We start from the raw sequence: 26363 nt of genomic DNA, 5'->3' as shown, positions 1-26363 counted from the left end.
CCGACACCAACGAAATTGGTTTTCCCTCCCACCGCCCAACAAGTGCAACATATCGACCCCTGGCATCAAGGATCACATTGTCAACCTTGAGGGGGAGGGAAACCCTAAGCAAAATACCCACTCCTCTAGAACTACATGTAAATCCAGAATGGGCAGCAAGACGATAACCCCGTCTATTAAGAGCGTGACAAGTATTTCCTATCAAGTGTGTCTCTTGTAGCAAAACGACATCAGGCGAAAGGCGCCGCAACAGCTGCATAACCACCCCTCTCTTCATCCGATCACCCAACCCATTCACATTCCAGCATAATACCCTCAACCCTCTACTCCCCATCCAGATCAACAATGAACTCCCATCGCAAAACGAGCATCACACCAATGTCAAAGATAATGAAAGTACCTTGCCGTGAAAAAGAAAAAACAAACAATCCCAAAACATGGCCCTCCCTCCCCCCAAGGTTCCCAACACAACTCCCCCCCCACCCTGCACCCCTGCACCGACTCAAAAACCACCCCAATTTGCAGTGTGCCTGTCGCCCTAACAATTACAAACAAAGAACTAATCTACACAAAGAAAACCCCAGAGGAGGAAAAGGGTCCCGCCATCCCCGCTACCTCCCAAGATACGAATGAATGATCAAGGAAGTCAGTGAGCCTCAGTTGGACACGTTGAATAGTGTTCCGGATACAGGTACCATAATCATTCTTGGTCCATCAGTCCCCCCTCAGCACCACCAGCATGTTCCTGGCCAGCACGGCGAGCCGGCAAAGTGTCCAACCAATCACTCGCGTCTTCAGGCCTGACAAAGAAGAATGTTCGATTGTTATATTCAACACGCAGTCGGGCCGGGAATAACATAGAGTATTTTAGTTCCATGTCTCTTAGTCGCCGTTTCACCCCTTGAAATCCCATTCGTTGTTTCTGGACCAATTGAGAAAAGTCCGGATAAAAGTTCACAACAGCGTTCTCGAACTGCGTAGGGCCGCTTGTCCGTGCCGCCTGCAGAATGGCATCGCGATCTCTGAAGTTGAAGATCCGTGCAATAATCGGACAGGGGAGAAACCGGGCTTCGCCTGTCCCCCTGGCACTCTGTGCGCACGCAGATGGCAAAGAATTTGCTCGGGCCCTTGGGTGCAAGATGATTAAGAATGAGGTCCTCCACTCGAAGATCAGTGGCGAGGGAACTAGAATCTTCCGGGACCCCAATAATACGCACGTTGTTGCGCCGTGCACGGCCTTCAAAATCCTCTAAGCGACGAGCAAAAAAGCCATTAGCAGATCTAAGGTTGCGCACTTCTGTTTGCAAGTCGGACACATCCGTGGTAAGGCTGGATGTCTTTAGGTCCAATGACTTCACCTTCTCGTTCGTCTTGGCCAAATCAGTTCGAATGAGGTTGACATCAATAGCCACCGTATCCAACTTTAGAGCCAGGGCTTCATACTGTTGGCCAATAGAAGACTGAATACCAGCAATGGCGCCCATCACGTCCTGTAGCGTTAATTCCGCCAATACAGCAGGACCGTCGACAGCCTCCTCCCGGGCCTTAGGTGCGCCACCAGGGGATCCTTTAGAAAGTGTGTAGCGATCCATGACATTCGTCTGGAATGAACCTCCACGGATAGTGGTCTTGACTTGCCGTTTTTCACCCTCGGGCTTGCCCGTCATGGCGAGCAGGGTGCCCCGGAGGGAGGCTTGGGATCTGGTCCAAATGGCTCCTTAAAATTCACACACAAGAATACAGGAGGCGAAGTTGGGCCAATTTGAGTCCACAGCCAAACAGTCGCTAGCTCGAAGCTCAATGAGCTGGCATCGGAGCTCGTCCGATCAACAGACACACTGCAGATAGGAGACAGTGCGCTGGAGAAACGAAACCGAAAGTGAAGTGAGGCTGCGGTCTGATCCCCTCAAGCCGTTGTTGTTAAATTACGACCTGGGCACTGCTACAACTCAAGGTCCAGGCTGTTCCATGGAGAAGGCCACAAATTTCAAGACGGCAGAACTCGGGGACCCTGCGTCCGATTCCGACCCAAAAACCTGCTAGTACATCAGCCGGGTTGTGTCTTCAATGACCTTCCATCAAATCAGGATATTATCCAGGATAAATGCGGGAGGCAGCGAGGGTCCTCGGGAGCCCTGTGCTCACGCGGCCATCTCGGATGCGCGCGTAGCTCCTCCTCCCTCACAATCATTCTTAAACAAGCAGACATCAACTACCACCTATACGCCGATGACACCCAAATCTATTACTCATGCTGACATCTTACACCTGAACAACACCCTTTACAAGATCCAAACCTGGTTCCATTCAAATCATCTCAAACTAAACCCAAATAAAACTGAAATCATTCTTTTCTCCCCTAAAAAGAACCCTCTCCCCATTCAATCATGGATCTCAGACCTTAACACACTCAACTGCTCACTCACACTGTCAAACTCCATCAAATCTCTTGGCATTACTATCGACAACACCCTCACCCCTAACGTTCACATCAAAAACTCTGCTAAAGGAGCCCTCTTTACTCTCCGTCACCTCAAGAAAAGCAAACCAGTCAGTCAAAACACTTTATTCGATTAATTAAAATCATAAAAGACAATATAAAACATTTGTAAAACATTTAAAAATAGTTAAAAAGACATTCTATCACATTAAAACAAATATACCTAAAATCCATACAGGTACAAAAGTTAAAATCCATGTGTAGTCTTATCAATGATAGAGGGAGGCATAAATATCAATATAATATATACAGTCACAGTTAGCTTACATGACCGCCCCTTCTGTTTTTAAGCCTAACAGCGGCCACCAGAAAGCTGGCCACGCTACAAATATCTCGCGTGCTCCTAAGCATTTGTAACTGCATCAGTGCCGGCCTAACTTGAACAAAACCCTTCTCTCTCAGCAGGGGGATTAGGAATTTCCTGCGTGGCTCAGAATAGAATTCGCAGAACATTACAAAGTGCATGGAGTCTTGAAGGGAAAAATTATCGCAGGCACATGGTTTTACCAATTCAGGTTTTCCCCAAGAGGGGTAATCCCCCAGAGTTAGATGTATCAAGTTAAAGCGGAACCTAACCAACAAATAGCGATGGAAAGGCTTTGTGACAATATTTAAATATGGTTCCATCGTCAATGAAGTTGTCAGCAGATAATTAGCTTTGACACATGGCTTTTCTAACTCCAGGTTTTCCCGTTCCACTTCTAGGATGTTCCGATAACTATGCTTGATCCAACTTATGTCTTTTTAGGTTTCGCCTGCCGAAGGCTGCGCTCTGCGCAGCTTTTCGGCGCAGGCGAAATCTATTGTTAACTATATCGGCTTCAGGAACGTCCCCCGGCTCCCATTGGCTAGCTCCATAAATGGAGGCTAGCCATTGGGAGCCGGATCTGTCCGTCAAAGCCGGACCAGATTCGGGGGCGTTCCCGCGATTTTTTCGCTCTCCGCCCCTCTGTGCGCGTCATGTCGGCAGTGGGCGTGTTGTTGGTTTTTTTTCTGTCAGGGCGTGTTTTCTCATTCCGCTGAAGATGGCGCCGGGGCCCGTCAACCACTGTTTCCCCTGCTCAATGCTCAGGTAAGCAGCATTTTTTTTAAATTGTGTTTTTATCCCGTTCCCCCCTCCCGCTCTCCGTGTGCCCGTTCCCGCCCCTGCCCCCCCCTCTGTGTGCCCGTTCCCGCACCACTTTCAAATGCTTTCTCCGGATCTTTTCTCTTCTGACGACTACGTGCTCTCCCTGAGAGGCCTAAAGAACTCCTCCTTTTAACCCCCCTCCTCTTTTTCTGCATGTAGGACTTTTAGTGCCTAGACGCCCTCGGGTGGACGTGCTGGTTTATAAATAACGTACTTTTATTTGTTTGCGGTTCTTGCCTGTAAAGCGCCGCGCCCTCGCACGTCACGCCGTGTCCCTGGGGGGGGCTGTCTTTGGTGCTCTTCATCTCACACCCGGGTTCCAGAGTATTTTCAACAGACAGCATTTCGGTGGGGGTTGAATTAATGCCCCTCTCCTGATCTCTTCAGGCATCCGGTGCTCCGGGCCCACCGTGCAGCGCTGCCCCCCACCCACCCTTAGCAGGGTGCACCTGCGCTACAGTAATGACATAATTTGTCGAGCGCCATGAAACGGGTCTCACGGTGCTGTTTGTAGTGCATAAACGGAAGGAGAGCAGTTGTTACTCTTTAATTCCCCTTGGATGTTTGACTGTCTCCGGATCTAGTTGGTGTAGATTACCCCGCCCCCCTTTCTCAGGCTGAGGTATGTGTCTTGCCCAGACTTGTCCTCAGTGCCGTTCACGGCACATGCTGAACTGAACCCATCCCCGCCTCGAAGCGCTGTGCACTTCTAGTGCTTCCACTTGCAAGGCTTTCAACCTGTACCCGTTCCGCAGGGGCGGGATCCCTCCGGCCGCCCTTGTAAATATGCGTGCCAAAGCCTGGTGCCTTAAGCTGGCAGACACCGGCGCCCTGTGCCATCTCCCCTCCCGCCCCCTCCCCCGGGACTGCAGCCCCGCACATGAACCTGCCCGCCTCGCGCCTGTCTGTGGTTCCACCCCCGGGGCTCCGAGCTGACGTGGATGCAGAGTCCCTCCCCACCTCCCCCCTCTCGGGGCTGCACGTGGCAAATATTCAAGGAGTCTAAAACTGGAGCACCGGGGATAGAGAGGCGAGTATGTGTGCACAGCATGTGTGATGGAAGTAGGACGGCGGGGAGGGGGGCCCGGCGGCATGTGTACGCAGCATGCATGGACGCAGGACTGCAGAGAGAGGAGGGGGGCTGAGCATGGGTGCACAGTATGTATGGAAGCAGGACTGCAGAGAGGAGGGGGGCTGAGCATGGGTGCACAGTATGTATGGAAGCAGGACTGTAGAGAGAGGAGGGGGGCTGAGCATGGGTGCACAGTATGTATGGAAGCAGGACTGCAGAGAGAGGAGGGGGGTGAGCATGGGTGCACAGTATGTATGGAAGCAGGACTGCAGAGAGAGGAGGGGGGTGAGCATAGGTGCACAGTATGTATGGAAGCAGGACTGCAGAGAGAGGAGGGGGGTGAGCATGGGTGCACAGTATGTATGGAAGCAGGACTGCAGGGAGAGGAGGGGGTGAGCATGGGTGCACAGTGTGTATGGAAGCAGGACTGCAGAGAGAGGAGGGGAGGGGCTGAGCATGGGTGCACAGTATGTATGGAAGCAGGACTGCAGAGAGGAGGGGGGCTGAGCATGGGTGCACAGTATGTATGGAAGCAGGACTGCAGAGAGGAGGGGGGCTGAGCATGGGTGCACAGTATGTATGGAAGCAGGACTGCAGAGAGAGGAGGGGGGTGAGCATGGGTGCACAGTATGTATGGAAGCAGGACTGTAGAGAGAGGAGGGGGGCTGAGCATGGGTGCACAGTATGTATGGAAGCAGGACTGCAGAGAGAGGAGGGGGTGAGCATGGGTGCACAGTATGTATGGAAGCAGGACTGCAGAGAGAGGAGGGGGGTGAGCATGGGTGCACAGTATGTATGGAAGCAGGACTGCAGAGAGAGGAGGGGGTGAGCATGGGTGCACAGTATGTATGGAAGCAGGACTGCAGAGAGAGGAGGGGTGAGCATGGGTGCACAGTGTGTATGGAAGCAGGACTGCAGAAAGAGGAGGGGAGGGGTTGAGCATGGGTGCACAGTATGCATGGACGCAGGACTGCAGATAGAGGAGGGGGGCTGAGCATGGGTGCACAGTATGTATGGAAGCAGGACTGCAGAGAGAGGAGGGGAGGGGCTGAGCATGGGTGCACAGTATGTATGGAAGCAGGACTGCAGAGAGGAGGGGGGCTGAGCATGGGTGCACAGTATGCATGGACGCAGGACTGCAGAGAGAGGAGCAGGGCTGAGCATGGGTGCACAGTATGTATGGAAGCAGGACTGCAGAGAGAGGAGGGGGCTGAGCATGGGTGCACAGTATGTATGGAAGCAGGACTGCAGAGAGGAGGAGGGGGAGGTGAGGATAGGTGCACAGTATGTATGGAAGCAGGACTGCAGAGAGGAGGGGGGCTGAGCATGGGTGCACAGTATGTATGGAAGCAGGACTGCAGAGAGAGGAGGGGGTGAGCATGGGTGCACAGTATGTATGGAAGCAGGACTGCAGAGAGAGGAGGGGGGTGAGCATGGGTGCACAGTATGTATGGAAGCAGGACTGCAGAGAGAGGAGGGGGGGCTGAGCATGGGTGCACAGTATGTATGGAAGCAGGACTGCAGAGAGGCGGGGTTTAGAGATCTGTTTTTAAAGCAAACTCCCTCCGAACAGTTTGAGTAAATTAGATTTTTATCCAGAAATAGTCAGAAAGGATACAACAGCTAGCAAGTATTCAAATGTTTCTCATATTTCTCATGTGGTTGGTGACATGAGGGAAGTTAAGACAATGACCATGTTTGGTCCACGGGTAACTGTTGTGACCGGGGTTTTAGTTTTTTTGGCACTGCTAGTAGGGGAACATGAGGTTACGGTTCTGGGTTAAGGTTTGGAAGCTGTTCATTTGATGGAGTGGTAAATGGACAGTAGATAGTATGGACAGACTAGCAGCTCTTGGACTCTATGCCACAGTTCAATGAGCAAGTCATCTGAGCTCACAGAAACGTTGTAACTGAAGAGCCAGCTGATATTTGGATAATTACTTTTACATATATATATATGGCTCTGGGTGTGTGTGTGTGTGTGTGTGTGGGGCTCTGGGTGTGTGTGTGTGTGTGGGGGACTCTGTGTGTGTGTGTGTGTGTGTGTGGGGGGGGGGAGGCTCTGGGTGTGTGTGTGGTAGTAATTGCTGTCTGCTGAGCTCGTCCGTAGGGTACAATAGGTCTCACATTTGCGAGAGATTAAGCTAATGGCAATGTAAATGACAATGCCATTTATTTATCTGTTTTCAAAACCAACACATAAATACAAATGTTGTCATTTACAATGCCAATAGCTCTAACTTTTCCAAAGGCGAAACCATTGCATTGTAAATGCTTGTTTAGTTAAACGGTCAGGTGATAAAAACAATTCAGGACGTCCCAGTTTGATGCACGCCGCTCTAAGGTGCATCAACCAGGGAATCCTCCCTGCCATGTCCAATTTAAGACAATCCTCCAATATTTCATGATTTAGAGTAAGTTCATCATTAAGCCATATATTTGCCCAGGCGATCAATGGTACCAATTTCAAGGAATCTGAAATGTACCCCAGACCAAGTTCTGTATGTAGAGAGGGGGACGATTGGGTCACAGACAATAGAGATCTAAGGAACCTATTTTCCACCACTTGTATCTTGGTTGATGGCGTGTAACCTCATAGCGAAGCACCATAAGACGCGATGGCCAAACATTTTGCTTTATATATCTTTAAAATTGCCTCCATTGGTCTCCCTCCAATCCGCTTACAGAACCCCAAGAGAGCTGCTGTTGACCTAGCTACTGTATTGCTTTTCAGCTTATGTTGGGGTCCCCAGGTACCCTCTTCATTAAAGAGGACCCCAAGATAGGTGAAGACTGGGACTCTTGATAGTACAGAACCATTACAAGTAAAGGGTTTTGTCTTGACCTTCTTCTTACTGGATCCTGCCACCATGACATGCGATTTTTTGGCGTTTACTTTTAGGTCTAAAGTACCCATAAAACTGCCAAAATTATCCAACAGCCTCTGAAGGCCTCTACCAGTTCGTGAGAGTAGCACCGCATCGTCCGCGTATAGGAGGACCAGAATAACCGAATCCCCTATACGCGGCACGTCCGGAGTGACCACCCCGAGTGATTTATCCAGGTCATTAATATATATTGCGAACGGAAGAGGGGCCAGGATACACCCCTGTCTGACTCCCCTTCTGGAGTTAAAGGAATTGGTACACCGGCCTTCTCTGGTCACCCTGACTGTGGATAATAAATCGATATGCAAGTCACTTAAAAAATTCACAAGTGGGGGGTCCAGTCCTATATTAAGTAGGATAGCCCACAGTTTTGCTCAGTTGGCTAGGTCGAAAGCGGACGATAAGTCCATAAAACCCATGTAAAAATGGCCCTCCTTTGCTCAAGTATACTTGTTGATAAGGAGGTATAGGTTTAAGCATTGGTCAAGAGTGCCCCTGCGTTCTCTAAATCCATATTGTAAATTTGAGCGAACCCCCTTGCCATCTAGCCAATCCCTCAGCCTAGATAGAATCACTCTGCCAAGGATTTTCACTGCAGAGTCCAGGAGGGAGATTGGCCTGTAGCAAGCCGGGTCACCTCTATCCCCTTTTTTAAAAATTGGGACTATGATGGATTGAGACCAGGATACCGGAAATCCCGCTGTACTAGAGGCATTAAAAACGTTGGTTAGGATCTTTGCCCAAAAACCCGGGTGGGAACAATACAGATCTGCTGGTACCCCATCCGGTCCCGGTGGCTTTTTTTTTTTACATTTCTTTTATAGCTTTATCAACCTCTCTAGCCGTAAACGTTAGTGTATCTGCACCTGCATGATCGGGTACCATGTTATGGCTAGCCAGGGCATCCAAGTGTAGCCCGCCATAAATTTCACTAAAATGATTAACCCAACCTTCATCAGGGATGACGCAGTCCATATCAGTGTTATCTTGGCCAGAGAGGAACGGTTGGTTTATAATTGTCCAAAATTTCTTGCTATCACGCAGGACCTCGGTAGCAAGGAGATTCTCCCACGCTTCCTCCTTTAACTGATTTTTACAGGCAATTATGGCTAATATGTACAGTTTTCTGGCATCAGCGACCAAGATCCTATCCCTGGGTTTAGATTTTAAGGCTTGTATCAGGACTCCATGTGCCTTTGTGCAGCTGCTGTCAAACCATTTATACTCCTTTTTCAGATTTCTTTTGCACTCTGATTCTAACTTCTTAGCAATCTGACCACAGATATCCCCATATGCCCCAATGATCTCTAAGCTGGGAGCCGTGCTATCTAAGCAGATTTCCAAATGTATATCGGCCTCTATAGCCAGTTCCTCCAAGAAGACCGCCGGTACCACTCTGTCCCATTTAATCCTTCTTCCTTGATCTGATGTAACCAGCGTTTGCCCCCCCCTCCCTTACCACCTCATTTGGGCGACTCCAGTCCCCCACCTCCATCTCCAATATTATTGGGTTATGATCACTAAATGTTGAGATGTCCGTCCTATAAACTCGGACCTTGCCTAATATCTCAGTTGAAATAAAAAATATAATCAATTATTGTAGAGGTCCCTCTTCCTACAAATGTGGGAACTCTATCAGGCCCTTCCTGTCCGCCTGGTTCGAATAAATTCATATTTGCCAAAAATTCCTCTAGTGCCTCACCCTGGGGGCTATGCTCAAAATGGGGGACCACAGCTCCCGATGGACCACAGGGCTCACCCATATGGCATTCCCAGTTGCATGGGTGTATATTAAAATCTCCCATTAGGATCAACTCGAATGTAGTGTTTTGATTAAGTCTATATGCTGACAAAAATGTATCCAAGATGCCTATATGTTCATTAGAACTTGAACCGGCTATAGAATTATAAAACTTTATTAAAAGATACTTTTGTGAGTGCGCGCAACTCCACTCAAGTATCAGGATATAGGGGGACTCTAAATCCAACTTTCGGAACACATCTTTAAGATTTAGTGCGACCCTCCCTTTGATCTGCCCGACTGCCCTCCCACCGCCGGGACGGCAAAACTTGAGTACCCATCCATAATAAAGCTAGTACTAACGTCCCACGTTTCCTGAAGGGCTATGATATTATGATGCTTTACATACTTCACCCAGAGCTCATCTTGTGTTTTTGTTCTAATCCCCGCCACGTTCCAGCTAAGAAATTCACAAGATACCAATGACTTAACTTCCTCCTCTATTTCCCCCTGGCGTTCCGTCTGCACTTCATGTCAATCATTTTGATCCAGATTAGACAGAGGAGCAAATCGGTTTGAGATCCCTATGTCCATATCTACCTGGGATTGAGGAGAACTAGCAACTGTTAGGGCTGGGGAAATTCTATCCGACCTTTGTGTCGGCCCTCGAACTTCCCTGTGCCGGATATAGGAGTCACTTCTGTTGGATCTGTGTGAGGGGTAGCTAAGTTGAGAGCCTATAGGGGATTACTTTGGGGGACATGTAGAGTAGTCCTGGATGGCGGGTAAAAATAACCCAATCGGACCGGTCTTATGCCTGTGTTGTCTAAATCTGATGCGTCCCAGAATAATCTGTCCGCTACTGCGCGTGAATTAAAATTCACCACCACGCAATCTCCAGGAATATGTTTCGGGCAACGCCCAATCCATGCAACTCTTCTTGCCATAATAATGGCTTTAGATACATCTAAGATCCCCACTGCTGTGCTCTTCACACCAGTGCCCAGCTAACCTCATAAGGTTGTGGTACTGAAAATTCTGGACCCGTGTCATAAACATCGTCGTATCATGACGATTTTGGTATCAGCGGACCGAGAATGACGAGTACATTATATACGAGCATTTTCGCCGTATTCGAGTGGCGAGATCACCTTGAAATCAGGGATTCCGTCCTGAACCCTCGGGTTCCATTTTGTGCATGGCAGCCATTTTAGTGGTTGCCCTCACATAGGCCGATGACTAAGGCCAAAACGAGTCTTAAGAACACGTACACCTTTGCTGACTTTTGCGTGACCTGGGCAAGCTGACTCCACTGCCCGAAGCCAAACCTGTTCGACCAGTTCCTTTCCCAGTGGCCGACCAAGATTAAGATCAAGTCCCTGTTTCTTGCTTTATGACCTACTTTACGATGAGGAGGTGCCCGATTTTATTAGGAGTCCGTTCGATATCTGATGAAAGTATCGGGCCTTGCCGGGTAATTGATTGTGGGCTGAACAAACTGAAAATGGGCTTGTCATCATGAATCTGCTTTTTCTTTGTCGTAGAAAAATGTGAATGGTCAACTGTAAAATAAGGAATGTTTGCCTAAAGCATAATATTTTGTATAAAAAGGGATGGCTGGCTTTGTAAGTTGAGCAGTCTCCTGAGAACATACACCGTGTTGTACTTCTAGGATACCTGTTACTGGCTGCAGCCAATAAATTCGATCTTTGACTTCACCAAGAAGACTCTGTGTTTCTGTAGTCTGGGACAGGAAGGACTCGAAGTCTTAGGGTGTGTTCCCTGGCACCGCTGGGTTCTTAAAAACCCAGTACTTCAGTTGGCACCCAACGTGGGGCGATTTCAGCGGTACCGGTCCAAGCCAGAGGTTCGTGAGGAGCCTCGTGTGAAAATTCTGGAGGGAGGCCAACCACTTCATCGACCCCTGTATGTCGTTCGTGGTCCGAAAGTCTTTGCTGCGAGGTTCCCCGCTTTCCGACGGCTACGAAGGACTGCTGCCCTGACTATCGCCCTGTCTTGGACCCTTTGATGATTTGTAGAGCGAAACAATAGACGAGTCTTCTGGTGACGTCCTCGATACCTCAGTTAAGTATAAGTGGAACGTCTCCCAGTCCTTAGTTTGGTTCTTAGTTTTTGGGTATCCCCTTGGGATCTTTGATTTGGAACTTGCAAGTACCAAAGCCGAGGGACTCGTGTATTCACGAGACTATCGTATTTCGATAATCCTTTGAAGTTTGAAGCTAGACTAGAGAGCGAAGATGCCTGGTCTTAGCAGACTTGGAAATTTGTTTTGTCTTGGTTGTAATAGGGATTCCCGATTGGAGGACTCGTGTCCGGTTCATCCGATTGGAACTCCAACCTATGAGCTCTATGTGAAGCACGGCGTGGGCCCCATCACATATAATGAAGTATGGATCCGATACACCAGGAAGGATGGTTTTCTAAACTGGCCCCAATATGGTAGTTTTGACACAGAGATATTAGATAATCTAGAGGTTAGACTTTTTAAGAAGAAAGCCCGGCCGGCGATGTTTGACTCTTTCCGCCAATGGTGAAAGGAAGCCAAACAGAAAGAAATTAAATTAGCAAAGAGGAACAAAAGAGAAAAGGGTATCTCGATAATGCAAGCTGCTATGCAGTATAAAGATGATGAAGAAGAACAAGCGAGTGAGCAGTTGCACAGGCAACGTAAAATGGCAGTTGATAAATGCTATCCAGTTTTGTCACCTCTCCAGCAGGATGTAGCAAAAGTACTTGAGAAAGACCCTCTAATGTCACATTTATTGAATTCGCCACCCCCCTATGCGCAGAGTGCTACTGCACCTCCGCAACCTTTAGTTGTGCAATCTCCGGTTGTTGTGCCTCAGTTTCTTTCACAGCCGCCAGCTCCTCTTCAGTTGGCTCTTACTGCTACGGCGCAGCCCCCTCAAGGGCCGCCGACTTTGCTACCAGCTCCCCCTGTACTCCCTACGACTTTACCTACTGCATCAACTACCTCTTCTGATACTCCTCCTGATACTGCCTCTGCGTCTGCATCTGCGTCTGCCTTGCCTTACTCTGCTTTTCCTCCTGTTCTTTCGTCGACTTCTCCTTCTGTTCGACAGAGAATGACTGACACTGTTGCTAGTCTCCTATCTCCTCTTTTTGGGGCAGCAAGTATGACCCCTGTTTCAACGCACAAACAGCTGCGTAGTCAACTGCCCGACTCTAGAGAGCGGGAAACGTTGGATTATTTGGCACATAAATGGGTTACAGACCCCACAAGATATGAGCTAGAGTCTGTTATGGATGTCTTCCACCAGTGGGAAGCACCAAAGCAGAGATAAGTTTTTGATAAAATGTGTGCTTTTCTTTGTGAGGATTTGGAAAATAATGATTTGGAGCCCAATCCACCTGAGTTTTGCCGTGTACGGTTCGAGTTTGCAAAAGGAACGATTGTGGGTTCCGATGTTGAAAGAGCAGTTGCGACATTGTTGTCATTTAGGAGGGAGGCCATCTCTCGGTCGTTGTTTGAGCCTGATCCCTCTGTTAGGAGGAAAGCGCGACAATATCCAATGAGAGAGGTTCCTCCGGTATGGAAGGAAGCCGTTGCAGCTGATGTCGCTAATCAAATTGATGCCGTGCCGGCTCACTTTCAGCGTGTTTTTGTACATGTTCCTTGGAAGCGAGCTGAAGTTTTGGCCCTTAAGCAGACTTTGCCTGACCCCCCTAAAAATCCTGCAAGGTATTATAAGGAACTATCTCAGACTGCAGACTCATGTGTCATGAATCTAGCTGATATAGACATGTTGTTTGGAAATGTTGTTCCACAGCCTTTATGGGGTTTGATTCGTCACACGGATCATGCGCAGGAGTTAGGTGATACCTGGGTTAATATTGCTACTGCAGATGACCGTCAAGTTGGGGGTGCTAAACCTGAACCTTTAGTTGCAGAACTTCCTGGCAAGATCGTTACTTACATGAAGACTTTAATGCCTGCTATGCGAGTGAATTGGGACAAATTGTCTGCATGTAAGCAGAAGAAAGAGGAAACCGTGTGTGATTTCTTCACTAGGTTTGAGGAAACGTTTATCGACCACAGTGGTCAAGACATGAGTACAGAAGGTGGTCAACGGTTGTTCGTTGACAAGTTTGTGCACAATTTGCTTCCTGAGTTGTGTAAAAAATTGAAAGATTCAGAGAGTTCGTGGGCCGTTTCCTCATCAGCACAGATATTGGCTACTGCGCAGTGTTATGAAAATAGAGAGACAAGGACGAGAAGGATAGAGCAGACAAGAAAACTAAAGAGTTAAAGACGAAGGTTCTTTTACAGCAAGCTTATCCGCCACGTAATGGTCAGCGTGATTATCAGCAACCTCAGCAGTTTCAGAGAAACTCGCAAAGGTTCGAGTTTTCTCAACAACGTTTTCCTGTAGGCCCTAATCAGTGTGCATATTGCAAAGAAGAGGGTCATTTTAAAAGTAGCTGCCCTGCTCTGTTACAGCGTATGAATGGTGTTTCTAGCGCAAGAGGTCGAGGTGTTCCACAAACTCTTAGAGGTAGAGGGCGTGGAGGATTCTCCCAGAACGCACGTCCATTTCCTCCTCAGAATTCAATGAATAGTTTTGATCAGCAGAATAACGCGTCCGGTAGGACGCCTCAGTACTATGCTGATTACTACTATGCAGAAGATGAGAATATGGAAGGTAATGATTGCTAGGACAGCCATAGACAAAGAGAGGGAGTTGTTTCAGTTCCAGTAGATCTGAGTGGACCTTATATTGAGGTGATTACATCAGGCGTGTCAGAGCCTTTTCTGTTGGATACTGGTGCTACAAAGAGTTCTATTATGCGCTCTAAACTCCCTGGCGCACCTTTGTCTGGCGAAATGAATGTTTCAGTAGGTTTTTCTGGCGCCCCGGTTAGGAACCTGATTTCTAGTCCTATGTCTCTTTCTGTTGGACCTTGTGAATTAGAAGCACCCCTTATTTTGACGACAGGTTGTGGTGAGAACTTGTTGGGACTGGATCTGTTCAAAAGATTGTATGCAACCTTGTATTGTTCTCCTTCAGGAGTAAAACTTACACTAGGTAAGAAAGTGGTCTCCCAAATGTATTTGTCGAAGGATAAACTTCCGACAGAATTGTCGCTTCTTCCTGATATTCTTTGGGCTACTGGTCCTAATGATGTGGGTCTTTTGGAAATACCGCCATATGTTGTGACATTGAAAGCCAATGTTAAAATGCCACGCATTCCCCAATACAAGATCTCTAGTGAAGGTGAGAAAGCGTTACTAGCGATCATTTATGATTTGATTGAAAAAGATGTAATTGAAGAGACAAGAGGCAACGTTTGCAATAGTCCTGTTCTGCCTGTTTTGAAGCGTACTGACCCTTCTCAGCCACCCGTCTACAGATTTGTGATCGATCTTCGAGAGGTGAATAAAATCGTTGTGCCACAATTTCCAGTTGTTCCTGATATCACTGCCCTATTGACTATGATTCCAGCTTCCGCGACTTGGTTCTCGGTGATCGACTTGAAGAATGCCTTCTTCAGCATCCCGATTGCCGAGGAGAGTAGGGATATTTTCGGCTTCAGTTCAGGAGGCCGAAGCTTCCGGTTCAAACGTGCTCCACAGGGCTACTGTGAAAGTCCATCGATATATAGTCAGGCTTTAAAAACACAGCTTGATACGATTGTTTTACCTGATGGCGCTACCCTTATTCAGAACGTTGACGATTTGCTAGTCGCTGCAGATACGGAGGAAATTTGTAAAGAAGCAATGTTGTCATTGATGCGTCATTTGTCTGATTTACATCACAAAGTGTCCCTTTCGAAACTACAATATTGTCGACAAGAAGTGACCTACTTAGGTCATCTCTTATCGAAGGAGGGAAGGAAACTGACCCCAGAAAGAATTCAGGCAATCGCAAAATTGAGTGTGCCAAAGACACAGAGAGAAGTGCGTGCTTTCTTGGGTATCACGTCATATTGCAGGCAATGGATACCGAACTTTTCCTTGCTGTCCAAACCTTTGGTGGCATTGACCTGTAAAGATACGCCAAATCCCCTTCCATGGTCTGAAGATTGTCAGAAAAGTTTCTCCGAATTGCGTGATGCATTGTGTTCGGCTCCTGTGTTGGGTACCCCCGACTACAGCAAACCTTTTACACTGTTTGTCCATGAGAAAGAAGGTTGTGCGTTGTCAGTGCTGACACAGTCTTTTGGGGACAAGCAGCGTCCATGTACGTATTTTTCGTCAACTTTAGATCCGGTGGCTAGAGAGCTGCCGAGTTGCTTGAGAGCGACGGCAGCAGCAGCAGTTTCTATTCGGCAGTCTGCTGGTTTAGTGATGAATAATATGTTGATTGTAATGGTTCCACATGCAGTGGACACTTTGCTAAACAGAACCAAGACACAGCACTTAACTAGTGCTCGGTTGTCAGGTTACGAGTTGACACTTTTAGCGAGTCATGTGCACATAAAAAGATGAAACACGTTGAATCCAGCTACGTTATTGCCGATTGTAGCAGAAACAGATGTTTCTGAACAGCATGATTGCTTTCTTAGGACAGAAACGGAAACGAAAGGGAGAGTAGATCTTGGGACACTCCTCTTGTGGAGTGTGATGGTACCTTATGGGTGGATGGTTCATGCTTTAAGCTTCCGAATGGTGATACGACTGCGGCATATGCTGTTACGACTTTGCATACGATTGTTGAAGCTGCACGTATCCCACATAATTCAGCTCAAGCAGCAGAGTTGATTGCACTTACAAGAGCGTGTGTGTTATCAAAAGGAATGAAAGTGACCATATATACTGACAGCCAGTATGCATTTGGTGTGGCCCATAGTTTTGGACGATTGTGGAAAGAACGTGGGTTTCTGACTTCGCATGGAGCCAAGATTCAGCATGGTCAGTTGGTGAATGAGCTCCTCGAGTCACTTATCTTGCCGTTGCAAGTCGCGATTGTGAAATGCAGTGCACATAAGAAGGTTACTGATGATGTTGGTCGTGGTAATGCATTTGCTGATGAAATCGCAAAAGAAACAGCGAGGGATGTGATGAGTCGAATGTATGTTGCAGGCCCTGCGAGATGGGTTGGTGACATTGGAATGTGTGAAGATACGATAGAGAGTGTGAAGTCTATTCAAGCTGAAGCTACAGAGAAAGAGTTGAGTGTGTGGAGAGAGAGTACGGGTAAATTGGATGCAAATGGTTGTTGGGTTGAATTGTAAGAACATCAGCGATGGTTGTTACCCGATGCATATGTGCTTGCAGTGGTTACAATGGCCCATGGGTTGGCTCACATCAGTGTGAAAGGGATTTGTAAGTTGTTGGCTCCTGTATGGCAAAATGCTAGAATTCCTAAGTGTGCAGAGAATGTGGTCAGGAATTGCATGGTGTGCTTGAAATACAACCCTGGTAGGGGAACCCCAACTCCAGCTGGTCATTTTGCGCCTCAAACGTACCCGTTCAAGGTTTTGCAGCTAGATTTCATCCACATGGAGAGGTGCAACAACTTAAAATACGTACTCGTTGTTGTTTGTGCCTTTTCGAGATGGGTAGAAGCATATCCCCTGAAAGACAACACTGCCTTATCCACAGCTAAAGCCCTTGTCAAAGAATTTTTCCCTAGATTCGGCTTGCCGAGAATGGTCTGGAGTGATAATGGGAGTGAATTTGTGGGTCGAGTGATGAAGAAAGTATGTGAAGGGCTAGGAATCCAGCAAAAATTTCACGCTGCAAATCACCCCCAATCAGCTGGACTAGTAGAGTGCTACAATGGCACTCTAAACCTAAACTGGCCAAGATACAAGCAAGCTCTGGCCTTAAATGGCCCGATGCCTTACCATTAGCACTTCTATCGACAAGAATGACTGTGCATTCACGAATGGGACTTAGTCCTTACGAAATCATGTTCGGCCGCCCGGCCAACATATGGGGAGTGCCTAGGCCGACAAAATTCAGTGAAATTGAACACCCTGTATTGCTTGAGAGAGGTGGGAGAGGTGTGGCGCCGCGGCCAGGGCGACTGACGCTGGAATCTGGGGACCACGGTTCGATCCCCGGCTCCGGCGGCAGGTTAGCCCAGCACCATGTGACTCTGGGCAATAGCTCGCTTAATCTTCCCGACGGCCCCCAGCGCCTAGAGACCCTTACGGGTGAGTGTGCGCTTTACAAATGTGGACTTGATTACTTGTATGATTTGACGGCTAAATTGCGTGTTTTACACCAACAGATTCACGATACTCTGCCTCAGGTCTCTGAAACTCCAGGACACACTATCGATCCTGGTTCGTGGGTCTTGGTTAAAAACTTCCAGCGGACAAAGAATGATCAGCCCCGCTGGACCGGCCCCCACCTAGTCCTTTTGTCAACGAGATCAGCCGTGCGAGTGGAAGGGAAGAAGAACTGGATCCACGGCGTACACTGTAAGAGGGTCCCTTTGCCTCTGCCGTACGACCGGTGGGTCCAGGAGGGTAATGCTGACTCTGAGACTGAGACTGTGCCTCGTTTTCTGCCTTTCAGCGATGCACGTGTAAAAGGAACAAATTCTGAACGTGAAAGTGACAATCTTTTGCAGGAAGCTGTGCCACCGTCAATTCGATTGGACACTACTTAGCCCTTGAACTCTTGTTTCTCGACCAGACATTACCTGGAAAAAGCCGTTATAATCTGAGACCGAGAACTATGGACAAATAAAAACCTTTTCTTTGCTATTTTTGAAAGTGCAGCTCTCTCATCTGAGAAACTTTTTTATTTTTGTTTTTCGAACCACCATCCGGGTTCAGCTGTAGGGTCGCGGGCGACAAGTCTTTGGAGTGCAAGCCGAAGACACAAGGTTGACGGTTCTGGTTGGTTCTTGGGCGTTTCCCTTGGACTGACAAGCGCATTCCTTAGCACGGAACACCCTACCTCCGCAAGCAGCAAGGTTAGAGGATGGAGTTTTTCGAGATGGAGAGACCTGCCAAAGAGATAAACTTTAAAGCCAAACTATGTATAATGATGACCAGAAAACGCTTTTTGATATTATGCATTTTCATGTTGTTTAGCGTAATGATGTTTTTAATAGGATATGTTTTATTTTATTTTCAAGTGACATTTGCACCCACTGCACAACCCATGCCTCCTTCTACTGTTTCCTCACATTCTTTTCACCCTTTACCTGAACATGAGTCCGTTAGGAGATTAGAGTTTGTCAATAACTTCTTCGTTCAGCTTTTGCACCAACACCAATTAGTAGTGAACACGACTAACTGTTGGGTGTGTGATCTTATGCCTCATACTACTGATAAAGGTATCCCTTATTTGGTCCTGCCTTTCAGCCATAATTGTTCTGTGTGGGCATTCAGAACGATGTTCATCTATGCTCATGAAGTCCACCCCCTACGTTCTGTAAAAGATAATCCAAAGAATAGTGCTCCAGTTAAGGGTATAGTAGATATGATTAGAGAAGCTACTTCCTATGAGACTATCCCGAGAGATGAGACACTAGCATATATTGGATGGAACGTGACCGGATATGGAGTTACTCTGAGTGAGAACCAGCGAGCAAAGAGATCCTCCCCGATTTGGATTGTACCCCATCAGGGTCACCTATGTCTGCAAGGTAATGGCAAGAATCCCAGAGCTCAGTTAGGAAAAAGTATCTGCACGGAGACATATGTCTTTGCGTCTCAGACTTCCCATTCGTTCCTAGCAGCTAAGGGTACCTATTTCATCTGTCATGATAGAGCCTACACATGGTTGCCCCCTGACTTCTCGGGCACATGTTTTGTTTCGTTCCTGTTGCCACCCACCTACACAGCTGCGGAAGATTACCACAAGACAAGGATAGTTAGAGGTGTATTCAGTAAAGAAGACACTGCAGGACAAGAATTGGGAGACTTCTTGAAGGGTTTTCTGCCGTTTTGGGGACCCATGGTTAACAGTAGGAACATAAGGCCATTTACGAGGGTGGTTGAATCCACCGTAGTTGAAACTGCCGGTGCCCGTAGTAATTTGACTGCTGAGCTCCAATCGGATCGCCTTATGACTCTTCAGAACAGAGTTGCGTTAGATGTCATACTTGCAGACAGAGGTGGCGTATGTGAAGAGATCCAATCAAGTTGCTGCGTTTTCATTCCAGATAACGCTCCGACAGTGTACCAGGCCATTTCCAAACTACATAAGATCTCTGAATCTATTCATGTGGATAAAGGAGATTGGTCGTTGATGGGGTGGTTCTGGGAACTGTTATCCGCCTGGGGATGGAAGATTCTGATGGTCATTGGGATGACCTTAGCCATTCTTTTCCTGTTCTGTCTGTGCGTACAGTGTGCTCCTGCAATATGTGGCCTCTGTGCTACATCATGTATAAGGAAACCTGTATCGAGGGACAAACTAAGTAGTAGGATGATGCTACAGCAACATCCAATGATTTTATAAAAATAGACCTGGACTCAGATTAGCGTGAGGGTAGGTTGATTGCCTATGTAAGGGCAAAAGGAGGGTCTGTGGTACTGAAAATTCTGGACCCGTGTCATAAACATCGTCGTATCATGACGATTTTGGTATCAGCGGACCGAGAATGACGAGTACATTATATACGAGCATTTTCGCCGTATTCGAGTGGCGAGATCACCTTGAAATCAGGGATTCCGCCCTGAACCCTCGGGTTCCATTTTGTGCATGGCAGCCATTTTAGTGGTTGCCCTCACATAGGCCGATGACTAAGGCCAAAACGAGTCTTAAGAACACGTACACCTTTGCTGACTTTTGCGTGACCTGGGCAAGCTGACTCCACTGCCCGAAGCCAAACCTGTTCGACCAGTTCCTTTCCCAGTGGCCGACCAAGATTAGGATCAAGGCACAGCATACCATAAACCCTTCATCGCACAGAACCATGCCTAATCTTACACACACCTGTCCCTGTTTCTTGCTTTATGACCTACTTTACGATGAGGAGGTGTCCGATTTTCCGTTCGATATCTGATGAAAGTATCGGGCCTTGCCGGGTAATTGATTGTGGGCTGAACAAACTGAAAATGGGCTTGTCATCATGAATCTGCTTTTTCTTTGTCGTAGAAAAATGTGAATGGTCAACTGTAAAATAAGGAATGTTTGCCTAAAGCATAATATTTTGTATAAAAAGGGATGGCTGGCTTTGTAAGTTGAGCAGTCTCCTGAGAACATACACCGTGTTGTACTTCTAGGATACCTGTTACTGGCTGCAGCCAATAAATTCGATCTTTGACTTCACCAAGAAGACTCTGTGTTTCTGTAGTCTGGGACAGGAAGGACTCAAAGTCTTAGGGTGTGTTCCCTGGCACCGCTGGGTTCTTAAAAACCCAGTACTTCAAGGTCATACGTTGTTTCGTGGGCGTCTACCCCCAGTGGTTGGATCCCCGTAAAGACGGCTACGAATGGTGCTGCTGCTGGTGGTAAATCCAAGATAGAACCATACACGTTCCCCTGTCTTGCTTGAGGTGGGGCTGTGGTTTTAATGTTATTTTCTCCTCGATGTGTGTTCCCTTCTTTTATATTTTTTACCGGGCAAGGTTGGCTACTTACAGTATGGTTAAGAGTAACTCCCTTGGGTACCCTGGGGACATTTAAAACCTTCTCTGGGTTTGCCGCCCTCAAATTAACCCCTTGGGAAACATTTTTCTGGGTGGGGCTACAGTTATTTGGTCTCTGCTGAGTGATAAATTGATCAATGTTTTCACATTTTTTTTTAGCAAACCCACCACGCATTTGTTAAGTGTATCTACGATATCTTTACCAATAGCAATTAAGGCGGGCTCCAACCTTGCAGTAAACAGTTCCTCCACCACTTGAGCCACAAGATGCCTACTAATAGTGTCAGAGCGTACAGGTGCAGTAGATTTAAAATGTCTTTTGTGGGGTTTTTTGACCCGCCTGCGCTTATGCGCTAGCGTTTGCAAAGGTAAATCCTCAGTTCCATCACTGTGCTCCTTCGGCGCACTATCGGTACCAGGGGGGGTAGGATGTGGGACAGGAACTGACGGTGGTTTCACAATTACAATGTTTGGCTCCAGTGGTATTCCAGGAGTCTGTTCTAAGTCATTTTTGTCACAAACACTGTCAGCAGAACCCAATCCCAGTTCGATTTCCGCATTGGCTATTTCTTTGCTGAGAATCCCAACAGCAGAAGTCAAATAAGATATTATGGATTCAGTTTTCCTAGGAACTTTAGCGTTCTTGCCCTCCTGCACCCCAGACATCTGTTGCTTTCTCTTACCCATCGGAGATGAAAGAGGGTAGGCCCAGCCCAGCCTCGTCTGGACCCGGATGGCCACAGATGGCCCGCCCTCTGCTCGGGCGCTGCCCGCGCGCGTCCCGCGACGCGGGAGGAGCCGCTCGTTCTTATGCGCCTCCGGGCGCCGCAGTGTGATGCGGCAGTCGGCGTCCCCGTAGGCAGGCTGTGGACGCTGGGAATTGTAGTCCTGGTCGCGGGACGCTCTCCCCTCTCGGCGGCCGCGATGTCAGCAGCGGCGGCGGAGGAGAGCGTAAGGGAGCACTAGTGTCCGCGGGACCCCACAGGAAAGAGTACGCTGGTAATTGCCCCAACGAGCTTAGTCCCCCGCTCGGCCGCAGGAGCAGCTCGTTCTTATGCGCCTCCGGGGGCGGCAGAGTGATGCGGCAGTCGGTGTCCCCCGTAGGCAGGCTGGGGACGCTGGGAATTGAAGTCCTTGTCGCGTAGTCCTGGTCGCGGGACGCTCTCCCCTCTCGGCGGCCGCGATGTCAGCAGCGGCGGCGGAGGAGAGCGTAAGGGAGCACTAGTGTCCGCGGGACCCCACAGGAAAGCGTACGCTGGTAATTGCCCCAACGAGCTTAGTCCCCAGCTCAGCCGCAGGAGCAGCTCGTTCTTATGCACCTCCGGGCGCGGCAGTGTGATGCGGCAGTCGGCGTCCCCCGTAGGCAGACTGGGGACACTGGGAATTGTAGTCCTGGTCGCGGGACGCTCTCCCCTCTCGGCGGCCGCGATGTCAGCAGCGGCGGCGGAGGAGAGCGTAAGGGAGCACTAGTGTCCGCGGACCCCACAGGAAAGAATACGCTGGTAATTGCCCCAACGAGCTTAGTCCCCCGCTCGGCCGCAGGAGCAGCTCGTTCTTATGCGCCTCCGGGCGCGGCAGTGTGATGCGGCAGTCGGTGTCCCCCGTAGGCAGGCTGGGGACGCTGGGAATTGTAGTCCTGGTCGCGGGATGCTCTCCCCTCTCGGCAGCCGCGATGTCAGCAGCGGCGGCGTAAGGGAGCACTGGTGTCCGCGGGACCCCACAGGAAAGAGTACGCTGGTAATTGCCCCAACGAGCTTAGCCCCACCCAACGAGCTTAGCAAACCATTCTTACCCATCGATGATTTTAAACTTGCAGTTCAATCTCTTGTTCTTTCATGTACTGACTATGGCAACGCCATCCTCAACGGAATCCCCAAGGTCTGCCTTGCTCCTATTAAAGCTGTGCTCAACCTTGCAGCCAGGCTCATCACAGACTGCAAACGCTTCGATCATATCTCTTCAGCTCTCAAATCTCTTAAATGGCTCCCAATTGAAAGGACATCAACTTACAAAATGGCCTGCATCACTCATAAAGCCCTCCACCAAAACACTCCACAGTACCTCTCCAAGAAACTCCTCATCGCTGGTACCACGCGTCCTCTGAGAAGCACCAACGCCCTCCTCCTAATCCCTCCTCTGCACAAAAAGAAAACCAAACAATCTCGCTCCTTCTCTGGCAATGCCCCTACTATCTGGAATACCCTCCCGAAAAACCTGCGCTGTAACCCCTCATACGCCAGCTTTAAAAAAGACCTCAAAACCCACCTCCTTATCTACTACTGGGGATCCTAACCTGTGCCCGACTCCTGACCTCTTTTCACCATACCATATTTGTTTCAGTAAATGTCCCTTTTCCTGTACTCCACTTTACCTAAATTACTTGTTACTGTATTGCTCGAGCTCCTGTTTTATTCCTTCTTGATCTGTAATTATGTTGTTTTTTACTTTGATATTTCACACTGCTCTTTCTGTTTTTATGCTTTCATACCATGTTTGCCCTATACTATCCTGATCATGTAAAGCGCTCTGATACTTCTGGGTCTAGTCAGCGCTATATAAAACTTTTAAAATAAAAATAAAATAACACTAGGAGGTCACTGGGGGACACTAGGGGGTCACCAGAGGACACTGGGAGGTCACGGGGGTCACTCTCACTCCCTCTTAACAAACCCCTGGTGCACCAGTGAAATGTCGACGCTTTGGGGATAACCCTCCCCGAGGGCCCCCCAGCTTCACCTTCAACAAGACCAAGACCTCATCTAAGACGGCTGGGACTCCGCCCCGACCCGAGCCGACCCCAAGACGCCCTACTAACACCACCGACCCTTCCTTCCCAATGTAGCGCCCCGACGGCCCTGAGGCGGCAGAGGCGCTGGACAGACAAACGGAATCACATGAAGGGGCGAGCAGCGGGGGGGGGGGGGGGCGCAGGGGCCTAGCACCGGGGGGGGGGGGGGGGGGCTCTCACCTCTGGATCCTGCATCCTGTCCCACGGCGTGATCTTGGGCAGATTCACTGAGGCGGAGTCTGTCAAGAACCGGAGCCGCGTCGCCTCCACGGACAAAGATGGGGGGGTCCGCGCGCTGCTGCACATGCCCCGGGGGGAGACACTCCCCGCAGGAGAGGGGAGTGACGTCACTGCAGAGCTAGAGAGAGAGAGACACTACTCCCCCCATGGGGAGGACTCAGAGAGAGAAATCACAACCGAGAGAGACACTACTCTTAGGTTAGACGCTGAGAGAGATTTTATTTATGTATTTTTTTATATAGCGCGGACTTTACCCGAAGGCGTCAGAGCGCTTCACAAAGGGAACAGAAATGGAACATAATGAGAAACATTACAAAAGAACAGATTACAAAAGCATACGTTACGTTACGTAAGGTAATAGTGACAATTGTGAGCAACCAAAATACATGAGGTAGTCAAAAGTGCACAGGAGGAAAAAGTGACAAGTGTGCGGTTACAAGAGAAAACAAAGTATCATTTGAGGTATAATACTGCAAAAGGTGCTAGACACTCGGGCACAAGAACAAGCGTTACGTAGGCAAAGGAGGCACTTGTGCAAGTATCAAAGGTAAAAACATGTGAGAGGTAGCAACCGTGTGTTGCAAGGGCAAAGTGGTGTGTGCATGTTACACAAGGGCACCAAACACAAGTACATGGAAAATACTCCAAAGAGGCAGACCCTCCAACCCCAGGAATACCCTGGGAAGGCACTTCCATGGTCGTGGAAATTATCAGTAGTGGGAAGTCTTCCTCCAAATAGCAAGAGGACGTGAATTACTTTTGGAGGTGTCTCTGGAGGAGGAGAACTTTGAGGTCCCTTTTGAAGGCCTGGGAGGAGGCGGTGGTCCGGAGCTGAGGCGGGAGTGAGTTCCAGATTCTCACCGCGTTGCCTGAAAAGGATTGGACCATCGTTCTTTCCTTCTTGAAAGTGGGAGGTTCAAGCAGTAGATTTTCCGCATTGCGTGAAGGTCTTGAGCCTCCAGAGAGTTTCAGTTTATTCGCCAGGTAGCGTGGAGAGGAGGAGTGCAAGGCTTTGTGGGTGATACAAGCGGTCTTGTAGATAGCTCTAGCCTCGATGGGAAGCCAGTGGAGGGTGGATAACATGGGTGTGATGTGATCGCTTCTTTTGGCCCCAAAAATGAAACGAGCTGCTGAATGGAGAACAGACTTAAGGGGGGACAGGTGAGATTTGGGGAGGCCAGTAAGAAGAGAATTGCAGTAGTCTAGTCTGGAGAGGACCAGCTGTGGTAAATAAATAAATAATACCCTATTTTTGAATGCATAAATGAATAACAGATAGCTCAATAAATAAGAGTCAAGATTCGAGGTAGTAGGAGTTTGCAGGTTTATTACAGCATAAAGGACAGGAACAGGATGGTAAGGCACAGCAGCGCTGCCGGGGACAGGATCGGGACAAGGGGAAGTAACCTTTTAATAACAGTGCATGAGCATATATACATAACGCAAACACATAGCATTACATTGCAATAGGCGTAGCAGTGGGTGGAGCAAAAGGCGTGACGCGTAGCAGTCGCGAAAGATAAGGGTGAAAAGAGGTGTAACAGGGCGTATACATAGACATGTGATGCAAACGTAACGGAATATGTCATGAATGGGGCGGAAACCATGGAGGGGGCTACCTGAGGAGCCGGGACCTCTAACCTGATGGTGCGCGCAAACTAGCAATGACGTGTTACTAGGAGAAGCTGGGGGCTATGAACTCTGTGCTAGGAGCAGAGACTGAAGTCTGGAGAGTCAGGGCGACATGTACCTAAACAGTATCTAGTATCTGATGTTTAGAGAACACGTTGATATAAACTAGAAGTCAGGAGGGGAAAGGCTAACTTGATTCTAAGACTGGACCATGCATTATTCTACATGTAGTGCGTGGTGAAGAATATTAAATGACCATTAAATGCAATATTTCTCTAACGTGGAGACGTGAAGGCTAGACAATGACGGAAACTATCGATGCGATTCAGTAGTTTTAGGAATGCAGAGAAGGAGGACTGAACTGATAACTGGAATCATAACATATTCTTGGCAGACTCAGAGGCAGAGCCAGGGTGAGCCGGGCACTGCGAGGCAGGAAGTAAGTGAAGGGTCGAGGATACAGGTGGGGGCTGTATCGCTCCTCAGCGAGGCTTCAGAGACAAGAGCTGAATCTGGTGTCCGGGCCCTTTTGAGGCCTAGAAACGGGGACTTTTCAATAGAATAACGTGCACACTGAGAAACGTGGCAACGTAGCTTTACATAGGCCTGATATTCGTAGTATTCACGAGAACTGGAAACTGGCATACTAGAGGTGGACACAACTGTAATTGCGTCATTAATCGAACATAGGGAATGCATATGCATATTTAATCATGCACACATAACATATGATGGATGACACGTAGGGACACAGAACATGGCAAAATTTACTTTTCCACATTCCCTCCTTGTCACTACGTTTCCATCAGGAAACATCAATATTCATGAT

General features: G+C 48.5%; 1 protein-coding gene across 1 annotated transcript in view; it reads right to left on the bottom strand.

Moving 5' to 3' along the window:
* The window catches only part of LOC144782517 (uncharacterized), a 116490-nt gene extending 92524 nt beyond the window's left edge, over positions 1–23966 (bottom strand). Inside the window, exon 1 of the mRNA XM_078661921.1 lies at positions 23843–23966. Within this exon, the coding sequence (XP_078518047.1) occupies positions 23843–23857 (15 nt within the window). The 5' untranslated portion in view covers positions 23858–23966. The remainder of the gene's footprint in view (positions 1–23842) is intronic.
* Positions 23967–26363: the final 2397 nt, after the last annotated feature.

Source organism: Lissotriton helveticus, chromosome 9, assembly GCF_964261635.1.
Source record: "Lissotriton helveticus chromosome 9, aLisHel1.1, whole genome shotgun sequence".
In the NCBI taxonomy this organism is placed as follows: Eukaryota; Metazoa; Chordata; class Amphibia; order Caudata; family Salamandridae; genus Lissotriton; species Lissotriton helveticus.
This window is presented reverse-complemented; position numbering and strand designations above follow the sequence as displayed.